Here is a 12,895-nt window from a genome sequence, read left to right as displayed (position 1 = left end):
CTGGATATGTCATGCATGCATTTAAAGCATTGACAAACTAACGGGCAAACAACATTATCATTAATAATAAGTTATTACCAACTCATTTGACACATGTATATACACAACTAAATATGCAAATTTTCACACGATATGAGAGAACATCATTAACCAACGATAGCTGTAATTCTGTTAATAATATATGGTCTCTGTGTTTGCCGGCCTCCCCGTGGCGAGACTGGATATCTCATGCATGCATTTAAAGCATTGACAAACTAACGGGCAAACAACATTATCAACAATAATAAGTTATTACCAACTCATTTGGCACAAGTATATACACAACTAAATATGCAAATTTTCACACGATATGAGAGAACATCATTAACCAACGCTAGCTGTAATTCTGTTAATAATATATGGTCTCTGTGTTTGCCGGCCTCCCCGTGGCGAGACTGGATATGTCATGCATGCATTTAAAGCATTGACAAAGTAACGGGCAAACAACATTATCAACAATAATAAGTTATTACCAACTCATTTGACACATGTATATACACAACTAAATATGCAAATTTTCACACGATATGAGAGAACATCATTAACCAACGCTAGCTGTAATTCTGTTAATAATATATGGTCTCTGTGTTTGCCGGCCTCCCCGTGGCGAGACTGGATACGTCATGCTTGCATTTCAAGCATTGACAAACTAACGGGCAAACAACAATTTTATCAACTAAAAGTTACTTGCAACTAATTTGACATAAGTATAGCCACAGCTTAATCTCCCAACTTGCACACATGTTGCTAGAACAATATTAGTTAATGTGGTAATAACATATGGAGACAACAATAACAATGAGACTAAATAAACCACGCAAAAATTGAAACCATTGGTGAACTAACACGCAATCACAAGTACAACAACTTTTAATACTAATAAGTACACATGTATAAACCAGTAAATATTTCTAATTACAAACGAAATTGTTCCACTAAGAGGTATCAACTTTAATCACCTATTTCTCTACATCTTTTAAAGTATTTTCCGGCCTCTTCGCATTGAGATCAGATATATCATACTAATGTAAGAAGCATTGGTGAACCACGGATCAAAAACAAAAGTTTTGCCTCCAATTGCTATTCATCTAATTTCTTTATTTCAACGGCCTATATGTTTCTATTTAATTGGCCATATTTTGTACTTGGGGAGATACATTATAAACCATCCTTTATTTCCAGCTTTCTCACTTTTTGCTCTATCTTCCATGGTTAAGCGACAAAACGCTCGAACATTTGAAATTCCAGAGATTTTTTCGATAAAAATAATGTTTCAAGCCCGATAGCGGCCGAACCGTTGGTCGTAGCTCAAATCTGATTGACCCATCAAATTAGCAAATTGCGCGATCTACAGAAAAGGTCCAGTAATCTTTTGCCCTATCTCGATTGGTTTGGCCGAAAAACGTGATTATGTACAATTTTGTTGTAACTTTTACGCGAAACTTTTGTTTTTGGAGTCGATAGCGGCGAAACCATTGGTCGGAGGTCAAAATAAGACTACCGTTTTATTTAGGAAATAAGATGACCTACAAAAAAGGTCCAGTGACTTTTTACTATATTTCCCTTAGTTTGACCGCAAAACGCGGTTAAGTGAAAATATTGGACATTTTCGCCTAAAAATTTACATTCCGGGCTTGATAGCGGCTAAACGGTTGGTCGTAACTCAAAACAAATTTTAAACGGGATTTAGGAAATCACGTGATCTACAGAAAAGGTTCAGTGACTTCGGGAGTTGGCTGAGCGTTAGCTAAGCGTCAATAGTAGATAGGGACAGAGGAATATTTATTATGTTCACAGACACAATACCCTCTAAAAAAGGCCCAAGTGTGTCATTAACCCCCGGTAATATTAACCCCCCCCCCGGGGATTTCCTGGTATGACCTGATAACCTCCTGTACATTCAACCCCCTGATGTGTTAACCCCCCCACCTGGTAACATTAAACCCCCCCAGGGAATTTCCTGCCATGACCTCATGTCCGAATTTTACCAGTCACCAAATCTCTTAACCCCCCCCCCTGGGAAGATCCTGGTATGACCAGATAACCCCCTGGAGACTTATCCCCCGGTAACGTTAACCCCCCCTGGGAATTTGTTCATATGACCAGACAATATCCTGACGAAATTAAACCCCCTCTTGTCTTAACCTCCTTAACATTAATCACCCACCCAGGGAATTTCTCGCCTTGACTAGTTAGTCTCCTGGTGATATTAAACCCCCTGTTCGACTTAAAATACTGCCTTGAGGTCGGTTTTTATTATGTTTATACTAAACAATTCAAGATAGCTGACCCGTGCAGACTTTTCTCCCGAGCTCATTTCTGGCTAAACCATAGGTCGTAGATCAGATCTGAGGGCACAATCGAAAGACAAAATTAAATTTCCAACAAGAAAGGTCCAGTCACTTTTTGTCGTATCTCTAACGGTTTAACCGCAAAAATGCCCTCAAAGTCAAAAGTTTTTACGAATCCGGAAAAAAATCTATGAAAAAGGTCAATTTTTAAATCCCTTGTCATTTATCTAATATATATAGGGTAAACCATACAGTCATTGGCACTAGTACAGTCATTGGCACTTTGTAATTATTTTGTTCATTACAAGATTTAGGTTGGCAGCATTGAATGCCAACATAGTTCATTAGATACTCTTAACAGTTCTCCCCAATTGGTATTGTGATGTTTGCAGATAGACTGCACGTGGTGTCTGGAAAAATTATTTTTAGTATAGGTAAGCTTTTTCTGTTGATCTTCTTGTGAATTCCTTTAGAGTTGCTTCTCTGTACTATGTTATTTTCCCTTTGATAAGATAAATCTTTGCAACTAAGACAATGATAGCTGTAATGTAGAAGGAGTTGAAACCATTTTTGATAGGTTTTTAAGTTAAATAACCTCAAAATCAAACCTGCAAAAGGGGGTGCCAATGACTGTATGTTTTAAAAATTATGAAATATAGTCATCGGCAGGGAGTGCCAATGACTATGTATTTAAGAGATTGATTATTTTAAGCCAAAATAACATCTTTCGAAGTATAAAAACAATGGGCTTTTTATGAATATTGTTATTGTTTAACAACTCAATTTGAAACAGTCATTGGCACACATATATATTTCTCGTTGGCATGCCAATCACTGTAACCTAGCAGTGATTGGCACTATGTCAATGTATAGATATTGGCATGCCAATAAATAACTTTTTTCTTTTCAGATCACCAACGGAGTTCAAATTATGCCTAAATTCTCTTACAAAGCCGATTCTCTTGAGGCAGCTTTACAAGATGTTAGAAAGAAATGGAATGACCAAAAAGGCTGCAGCAAAAAAGCATGGTGTTCCTCGGTCAACTATTCAGTTTCGGCTTAGTGACAAGTTTTCAAAAACACAACTTGGTCCTCCACCTGTACTGACGAAGGAAGAAGAGGATACACTTGAAAAATGGATCAATGACTGCTGTCGGAAAGGTTTCCCACGACGGAAAGAAGATTTGCAACTGAGCGTTCAAGAATTCTTAATACAAAATGAAAGACCTAATCCTTTTAAAAACAATCTTCCAGGCCTCGGTTGGTATCAAGCATTTTTAAAAAGGCACCCTAACCTATCCTTAAGGACTCCCGAAGGAGTAACTTCTGCAAGCTCATGCGTCAGCGAAAACGATATTAAAAATTGGTTTAAAACTATAGAAGACATTTTGAAAGAAGAAAATGCGGTGGACGTTTTGAAAGACCCGACTCGTGTTTTTAATGGCGATGAGACAAATTTCCTACTGTGTCCAAAGGGTTCTAAAGTTTTAGCTCCCACAGGATCAAACAATGTTTTATGAAATTGACAAGGGAAATTCAAAAGCCGCCATTACTGTGATGTTTTCTTTTTCTGCTTGTGGGCGAATTGTTCCACCGATGTTAATCTATCCGTACCATAGATTACCATCAACAATTGTAAATTCTGTACCAGACTCTTGGGGTATTGGTCATTCGAACACTGGATGGATGAAATCCGAAGTCTTTTATGAGTACATCGGTAATGTTTTTAATGCACACCTTGAAAAAAACAATATCACACGGCCAGTTATCCTTTTTGTAGATGGGCATAAGAGCCATCTTTCCTATCAGCTAAGCCAACTGTGTTCTGAGTTGCAAATAATACTGATAGCCCTATACCCAAACGCTACCAGAATAATGCAGCCAGCAGATGTTGCTGCATTTAGACCAATCAAGTCAGGCTGGAAAAAGGCAGTGTTTAATTGGCGTAGTAACCACCCGACAGACGCTTTAACTAAGGAGAATGTTGCACCAATCCTGAAACATGTAGTGGACGAGGTCAAGCCTCAAACACTTACTAACGGATTTAGAGCCTGTGGCTTGTTTCCTTGGAACTGCAACTCAATTGACTATACAAAGTGTCTTGGTAAAACCCAAATGAAAATTGTACCATTAAGCGGTAAAGATGTAGTTACCTTGGATCAATTCGAAGGGATTGTAGGAGACGAAATGATAGAAAAATTCCGCAATATAGAGAAAGTTGTGTCGGAAAATAATGAACCTCCACTGTTTTTCACACTATATCGAGTGTGGGAGGAGTTTTCCAGAAATAAGCAACCTCAAAAATTTGGTTCGCCACATGCTGTCATGGAACTAAATCCACACTCTCCAAAAACTGTCACTGATGTATGTGTGCCAGATAGGCCTATTGTCAAAGATGCCACACAACTGATGTTACAAAAACAACAAAACTATGATCCTGAAATTAATTTACCTGCACCAGATGTCAGTGCCAATGCATTAAAAAATGACACCACATATCTTCAACAATCAAAATGTGAAACAATGTACAACAATGTAAATGTAAAACTTGACCATAACTATACAACACCCGAGAAAAAGTTAAGTGAAGGTTCACGTGTTGCGCTACATGCTTCACAAGGCATTGCCCAAGCATCTGGAAGCAGTGGTCCAGCTTTGGCTGATGTTCTCGTGTGGCCCGAAACTCCAACCAGAAAAGGCAAAAGAAAAACAGAAAGAGTACCTTACGTTGTTTCTTCGAAGAAATGGAAAATAATTTATGAAGAAAAGGAAGAAAAAAAGGCAAAAGAAGAAAGAGCCAAGGCAGAAAGGAAAAGACTACGAGAAGAAAAGAAGTTAAGTAAAGCCCAGAAAGGAAACTCTACTAAACAACATAGTAAGATTTCTGTTAAGAAGAAAAATTATGAAGATCAATTATGTGGGAAAGTCAAAGTTGAAAAGTCAATTGATGTTGATAACGGACCGTCTGTATCACATAAGCCTAAGTCTGTGGGGAAAAAGTTGTTTCCTGTAACAAAAAATGGATTGTGCTACAGTTGTGGGACTAACTTCAAAGACGAAGAAGTCTCCCAACCTGTTGAATGTGACATGTGTGATAGACTGTATCATATAAAATGTATACAAAACAGAGAGGACCTTGATCAACATGATCCTGTGTTTGTATGCAACATATGTTTGGACTTTGGAAATGAAATTGCCAACGAATTAAACATTTAATGGTTTTATTAAGATGTTGTAGAAGGGCAAACTATTATTGTCTAGTTTATTTGAATTTTAACGTCACAATATAGGCTATAGAAGTAATATTTTTTTTAAACTTTCTACTTATGCAATCATAATTATTGTATTCAATAGTTGTATATACACATTATACATTTTAGAGTAAGTTGTGTGCATGATTTCATTGCCTCACTCTTATTTTAGCAAAATATGAAAGTGTGCCAATGACTGTCAAACAGAATGCCAATAACTGTGAATTAGGTGCCAATCACTATAATTATGTAACATAATAACAAAATAAATATTTCCACTTCCACATAACATAAATATTTACTTTTTAAATTTATTGTGAATGTAAAAAGAAAGTATAAAGCCAAAAACCAATCAATATTAACAAAATATATGTTTTCATGTGTCTGAGAACAAAATATTGAACAGACGTAAGGAATAGCATCTTAAAGTGCCAATGACTGTATAGTTTACCCTACAACCGCATGTGTAACTGACTGACTCACTCACTCACGTATACTAATTCTAACCTACTTCCAGATGAGTTAGAGACTTGAAATTTGGTACACAGATAGCTTTCCACGTGTAACCACCAGGAAAATCCCGAAAAGTGAGAATTTTTCATTTTCAACCCCTCAAAAAAATTCCCAAAAAATCGCGCATTCTTCACCCCTGCAGGCATTTTTTGTAAGCCCGATAGCGGGCGAACCGTTGGAGCTAGCTCGGATCTGACGGAAAATTCATGGTCAGGAATGAAGTGAACTACAAAAAAGGTCTAATGACTTTTTGCTCTATCTTCCATGGTTAAGCGACAAAACGCTCGAACATTTGAAATTCCAGAGATTTTTTCGATAAAAAATAATGTTTCAAGTCCGATAGCGGCCGAACCGTTGGTCGTAGCTCAAATCTGATTGACCCATCAAATTATCAAATTGCGCGATCTACAGAAAAGGTCCAGTAATCTTTTGCCCTATCTCGATTGGTTTGGCCGAAAAACGTGATTATGTACAATTTTGTTGTAACTTTTACGCGAAACTTTTGTTTTTGGGGTCGATAGCGGCGAAACCATTGGTCGGAGGTCAAAATAAGACTAACGTTTTATTTAGGAAATAAGATGACCTACAAAAAAGGTCAGGTGACTTTTTACTATATTTCCCTTAGTTTGACCGCAAAACGCGATTAAGTGAAAATATTGGACATTTTCGCCTAAAAATTTACATTCCGGGCTTGATAGCGGCTAAACGGTTGGTCGTAACTCAAAACAAATTTTTAAACGGGATTTAGGAAATCACGTGATCTACAGAAAAGGTTCAGTGACTTCGGGAGTTGGCTGAGCGTTAGCTAAGCGTCAATAGTAGATAGGGACAGAGGAATATTTATTATGTTCACAGACACAATACCCTCTAAAAAAGGCCCAAGTGTGTCATTAACCCCCGGTAATATTAACCCCCCCCCGGGGATTTCCTGGTATGACCTGATAACCTCCTGTACATTCAACCCCCTGATGTGTTAACCCCCCTGGTAACATTAAACCCCCCCAGGGAATTTCCTGCCATGACCTCATGTCCGAATTTTACCAATCACCAAATCTCTTAACCCCCCCCCTGGGAAGATCCTGGTATGACCAGATAACCCCCTGGAGACTTATCCCCCGGTAACGTTAACCCCCCCTGGGAATTTGTTCATATGACCAGACAATATCCTGACGAAATTAAACCCCCTCTTGTCTTAACCTCCTTAACATTAATCACCCACCCAGGGAATTTCTCGCCTTGACTAGATAGTCTCCTGGTGATATTAAACCCCCTGTTCGACTTAAAATACTGCCTTGAGGTCGGTTTTTATTATGTTTATACTAAACAATTCAAGATAGCTGACCCGTGCAGACTTTTCTCCCGAGCTCATTTCTGGCTAAACCATAGGTCGTAGATCAGATCTGAGGGCACAATCGAAAGACAAAATTAAATTTCCAACAAGAAAGGACCAGTCACTTTTTGTCGTATCTCTAACGGTTTAACCGCAAAATGCCCTCAAAGTCAAAAGTTTTTACGAATCCGGAAAAAAATCTATGAAAAAGGTCAATTTTTAAATCCCTTGTCATTTACTTAATGTCCGGACTTAACCAGTCACCGAATTCCGCTTATCCCCGAATTTGCAAGCGTTTACTTTGGGGGCCTGGGGGCGTAGCCCCCAGCGAGCCGAAGGCGAGTTTCAAATCTAACCCCTCATGTGCCAGTAAAACGGTACACATAATAAAATTATATTTAACTACTGAATGTCCAAATAGTTTTGGTGAATTTTAATGTCTATTGTCTGTAAAATATAAATGTTTATTGGATTTGTCCAACTTATTTATTACTGTACATATTTTTGTATTAGTTCAATCCCACAGAGCATCAATTACTCATTATATTGTACTAATTAATTTGTTCTGGCATTAAATAGAGAATTGGCTACCAGAATGAGGACAGAGAAAAGGGTTTGTTGTAACGGAACGCGACAATGCTACGAGAATATCTTTAATTAAACTGACAGGGATTGATATTAATGGGTACAGTATTACGCTCTGACTAGTCTGAATTAACAAATATTATTCGTAATAATGTGAATGGATTCAATTATAATTCCACTTTATTTCATCAAATGATAATATTGATGTATATTGTAACTTTATCATGTAAATTAAACAGTTTCTTTTTCATTGTAGTAATATATTTTTTTTAAAGAGTTATTACTTAAATATTCAGTAACTTTAGCAGTAATACTTGGCTGATTAGTGCATGATATTGCCTTAGAAACCAAGTGTGAAGACACGAGCATTACGATCTTTAATTTACTATATGATGTTAAAGGAATTGTTGACCAAACAGTGACGTCATTTCCGTCTGTCTGTCTACACGATATCTCGAGGACAAACCGACCTATGGACTAAAAGTTTTGCATGACGTTTCATTTTGTATAATAAAACATTAAGTGTGATGGCAATGTTTATTAGGAAAAGGTTTGAGTTGATCTCATGATGGTAACGATAAAATCATAGGATGAATATATTTGTAAACCAAAAGTTAAATACAGTCATGTGGCATTTTAACACGTGATACAGTAACATATGTATACATAATGTAATTAAATTATCAATTGATCTGATATTTAACGTGCATACTCAATAACGCTTTTAACGTAACAGGTTGTGTGGGATACATAACCTTGAATATTAATAATTATAGAATTAATTATTCATTTAAAGCACGTGTATGGATGTTATAATGCATGTTTCAATGTCTATAATTTGCTTTATGTGAATTGGAAAATATTGCTAAAGATTGGAGTTAAATTTAACTTTAATTTCATTGTTAAATAATAATATGACTAAACATGTTATGCAATGGGAATTTAAATTGTCAATGGACCTACCAGATTTACAGAAGGGCAAATTAACGTGGTTATCTTACAATAACTGCACTTGTTTGACTGTAAATACAATTATTAAAACTAATCTATTGCCAACATGAATCAATGAAGTTTAATTTTCTTAATGTATTATTTGCAACAAAACATAACATTTATAATAAGTGTGAATATCATTCACATATTCACACTAGTTGAGTGTGAATTAAAAATCATCTGAATAAATTAAATTTATTTCAAACTTCTGGCTATTCATTAGAAAGTTGTTTTAAGTAAACTTTAATGGTGAAAAAGTATTTCTTTATAATAACTTTCTTTAACAATTTTTATAAAAAAAATCGTTATGCTCATTTAACAATTTGAAATTTTGAATTTTGAAATTGCCTAAAAGTAGGATATAAAGTAGAAAATCGTTGTTTTTGACATTTTATTCGTCGTATATCTGTAATATAAAATGTAAATGTTTCATTATATCTTTGAACGAATTAAACAGAGTTATTATAAAAAAGTATGTTCGAATAGTAATGAATTTTGATTACGTTACACTACGTATAGTAACAGCCCTAAAATCTATAGCTTATTTCAGTCTCAAAATTTCCTGCGGGCAGATAGACGGTCATGCATAAACGAATTTTACATAAAACATGACGCCTCATACAATTCATTCTTGTAGAATTTAAACTTTCATGTAAAATTTAATTTATACATAGGAGATCTTTCTTTATATGTTTTTCCAAATGTTACATTGACATTATTGTTCATTAATTTGGTTTCCATATAAAAGTTTGAATGATTTAAATGTATTGACACCAATTTAATATATAATGATGATGCATGTATTGAGATAGTTTAGCTACATATGTAGTTGATGAACGTGATATGTTTAAATCTCTTAAGGGTGTTTGGATTTAGGTTACTCATTTATTATTCAGCTATTTTTTCGCTGCAAAGATGGCTACCCATGAGAGTAGTGTAAGAATATAAACCAAAGTCCAGCCAAATCTCATGGTGTGACACGCTCCATTATAGAACTTAGCGCTCTTTATATAGAAATGAAGCTTCATGGACAACTTCAAGTCTATAGGTCAGTTTGATTTCGGACATAAAGGTATCGTGCGGACATACAGACAGGCAGCATTAAATTTTGTTTACCTAACGGATGATAGGCTTCTTTAAAGCTTAGTCAAAAAAACTATTTTACAATCTTGTTTTATATAATCACTTCTGAGTATTTTAAAAATTAATTACAGCAAGTTATGTAAATATTTTGATAGTAAGTGTACTATTTTAAATTAGAAACCCGCTCGTTTAATTTACTCCGCAAACTTCTACAGGTCAGGTTTGACGAATTGGAAAACAGTAAACTGCATATATACAACTTTTACGGGATGTTTAATGTTAAGAAAGTTTATGTTTAAACTGTATCAATAACGTATCAACCTCATATCCCAAATTATACTTCAGTGTGAATCAAACATGCCTTAAAGACGGAAATGCTGTGTATCAATACCTGATTAGGGTGGCGCACCAAGTTCCACTTCACAAGCTCAGTGGTGTTGTCTCAAAGGGTTCCACGAAATGGGCAATTCATTGCAAAGTTCAATCAGAACGTTTGGTCACCTGCAAGCACTTTCGTGCCAATTGATTGACCGAGAGTGGTATAATTTAATGTATTAACTACTACACACATATTTAAATAGTTCGAATCTACTTATAAGAAAGCTCTGCTCTTTTAATCAAGCTGACCTTTAGTAAATTAAGTGAGACAATAAAATATAGCGGTTAGGCACTATTACTTATAGTGTTGTATTGAATAGTGTAGATTCATATCTATTTGCCATGATATTTTAATGTAAAAATCAATCAAAGTGTATGAAATAGATTTACGTTTGAAAAACATTTGTTATAAACTGCAAACAATAACCCAGTTACCATGGACAACATGTCTAATAATAAGACGTTTTCAGTCAATCTTATCGTTAAATAGTACTCGTATCTATAACACTAGGCTCTTCACTGGATGGGTTTAATAAAATATCATTGTTTAGGACATGGACCGTATAGTGTGAGATTGGTATATGTAACACTGCAGCGTGTGTTCATCTGTTTTATCTCAGGTTCATATATACAGGTCCTATGAAATATCTTACAAAATAACTAATTTCTTTCTATTCCTAACATTTGCTATTTTTATTAATATGACATTGCTAAGCTTTTAGAATTGAATAAATTTTGGTACTTCCACAATGTTTCAGTGCAAACAAAAATTACATGAAGAATTTAATGTTATTATGCTTCCCTTTACAATATTGAATATGTAAAAGAATTGAACCTCAGAAAGTACCATTACTTATTGCTTAATATATATTGCTTATTGCTTCAGTCCAGCTCCGGCAGTCGAGCTGATAAGACCTATCGCTTATCGCTGTGTTTAAGGTTCAAGGTCGGAAGACACGTGTTGTACTCGTCGTGTAGAATACGTTGTATAAACCTGAATTTTTCTAGTGTTAATTATTTTTTCCGTTGAAATGTCGTCCTGTGTAGCTTGTAAAACCTTGTGCGATGAAGTAAGTGATATTAAGTGTTCTGGAGGGTGTGAGGCATTAACTCATTTAAAGTGCATAAAACCTGAAGGCGATGGGAGGAAGTTACTTTGTTCCGCAAAGGACTGGAAGTGCAAGGAGTGCAAGAATCCTTCTGTACATGGTAGCGGGACTTCGGCGGCCTCTGCATCAAACGCTGTTACCAAGGATTTCATTGTTAAGGTAATGGAAGGTTTCAAAACTGAAGTTTTCGGAGAGCTGAAATCGTTTAAAAATGAGATGTTGGACCTCGCTAAGTCGGTACAGTTTGTCTCAGACAAGCTGGATGCTTCAAACACCTTAATGAACCAAATAAGTGAGCAGTTTGCTACCTTGAAGAAAGAGAATGAAGTTTTAAAGCGGGAAAACAGTACCTTGAAGAGTGAAGTAAGTGAGCTGATGGACAGAATGAGGAGCATGGAGCAATATTCCAGAAAGAATAATGTAGAGGTGAGTGGTGTCCCAGTAACACCGGGCGAGGTAGTGGTTTGACATAGTAAAGGATATAGGCGCAGTCCTAGGAGTAGAGGTGCAGGACAGTGATGTCGCGGCCGCACACCGAGTACCCGCCTTTAAGAAGGAGCGTCAGCCATCCCTCATCATCCAGTTTCAAAGAATAGACATGAAGGAACTCTGGATCTCGAAGTTTAGGGAGAAGAAGCCGCTGACAGCTCAACGGGTGAAGAACTGCTTCCCAGTGTCTCCTGTGTACGTAAATGACCACCTGACGCCAGAAAATAAACTCTTCCTCAGGAACCTGAAGCAAAAATGTCAGGAACTTGGCTATCAGTTTCTCCTGGTGTCGTGATGGCAAATTTTTTGCTAGGAGAGCAGAAGGCGAACCTGTAAAGCGAATCGTCAATTACAGAGACATAGAACAACTAAAGTAACAACGTACAGTAAGGTAAAATGTCAATCTGAACTTATGACACTTAATAATCGAATTTTTATGTATTATGAGCATTCCTAGATGTGAATATGTCACATTATTCAATTATTCCTTATTTACTTATAACAAAATATGTATTTGTTTTACTAAAGATCTGTATGATTCGATCCAAATTACAATTTTTTGAATAGCTTAAGTTACGATAGAGTGTTAATGCGTATTATTTTTGTCTATAATTTTTCTGTATTCTTTTTAAACCTGTTAAGTACAATAGAAAAATGTAATATGCAACTGAAATGGCTCTTTTATTATTTTTATTTTACATGTCAAGATTTTTATTACTTAGTTCTAACTATAATTTCTAAATATGGTACAAATGGCATTTACCTTCATTGTTAATCATTTTCGTTGTCATACATTATAGACTTTATACAGGTTTTTTTATTTCTTTGTTTTTT

The 12,895-nt window shown here is 35.8% G+C and overlaps 1 protein-coding gene across 1 annotated transcript; it reads left to right on the top strand.

Moving 5' to 3' along the window:
* Window positions 1-3,839: 3,839 nt before the first annotated feature.
* Window positions 3,840-6,026, top strand: LOC124372406. Its single transcript, XM_046830805.1, has one exon. It carries the CDS (start codon window positions 3,840-3,842, stop codon window positions 5,544-5,546), a length of 1,707 nt encoding a protein of 568 aa, XP_046686761.1. The 3' UTR covers window positions 5,547-6,026.
* Window positions 6,027-12,895: the final 6,869 nt, after the last annotated feature.

Source organism: Homalodisca vitripennis, unplaced genomic scaffold, assembly GCF_021130785.1.
Source record: "Homalodisca vitripennis isolate AUS2020 unplaced genomic scaffold, UT_GWSS_2.1 ScUCBcl_3125;HRSCAF=8445, whole genome shotgun sequence".
In the NCBI taxonomy this organism is placed as follows: Eukaryota; Metazoa; Arthropoda; class Insecta; order Hemiptera; family Cicadellidae; genus Homalodisca; species Homalodisca vitripennis.
This window is presented reverse-complemented; position numbering and strand designations above follow the sequence as displayed.

Excerpts from the sequence above, each read along its gene's own strand:
- LOC124372406 (XM_046830805.1), top strand. The coding sequence starts at position 3,840 with ATGTTTTATGAAATTGACAAGGGAAATTCAAAAGCCGCCATTACTGTG.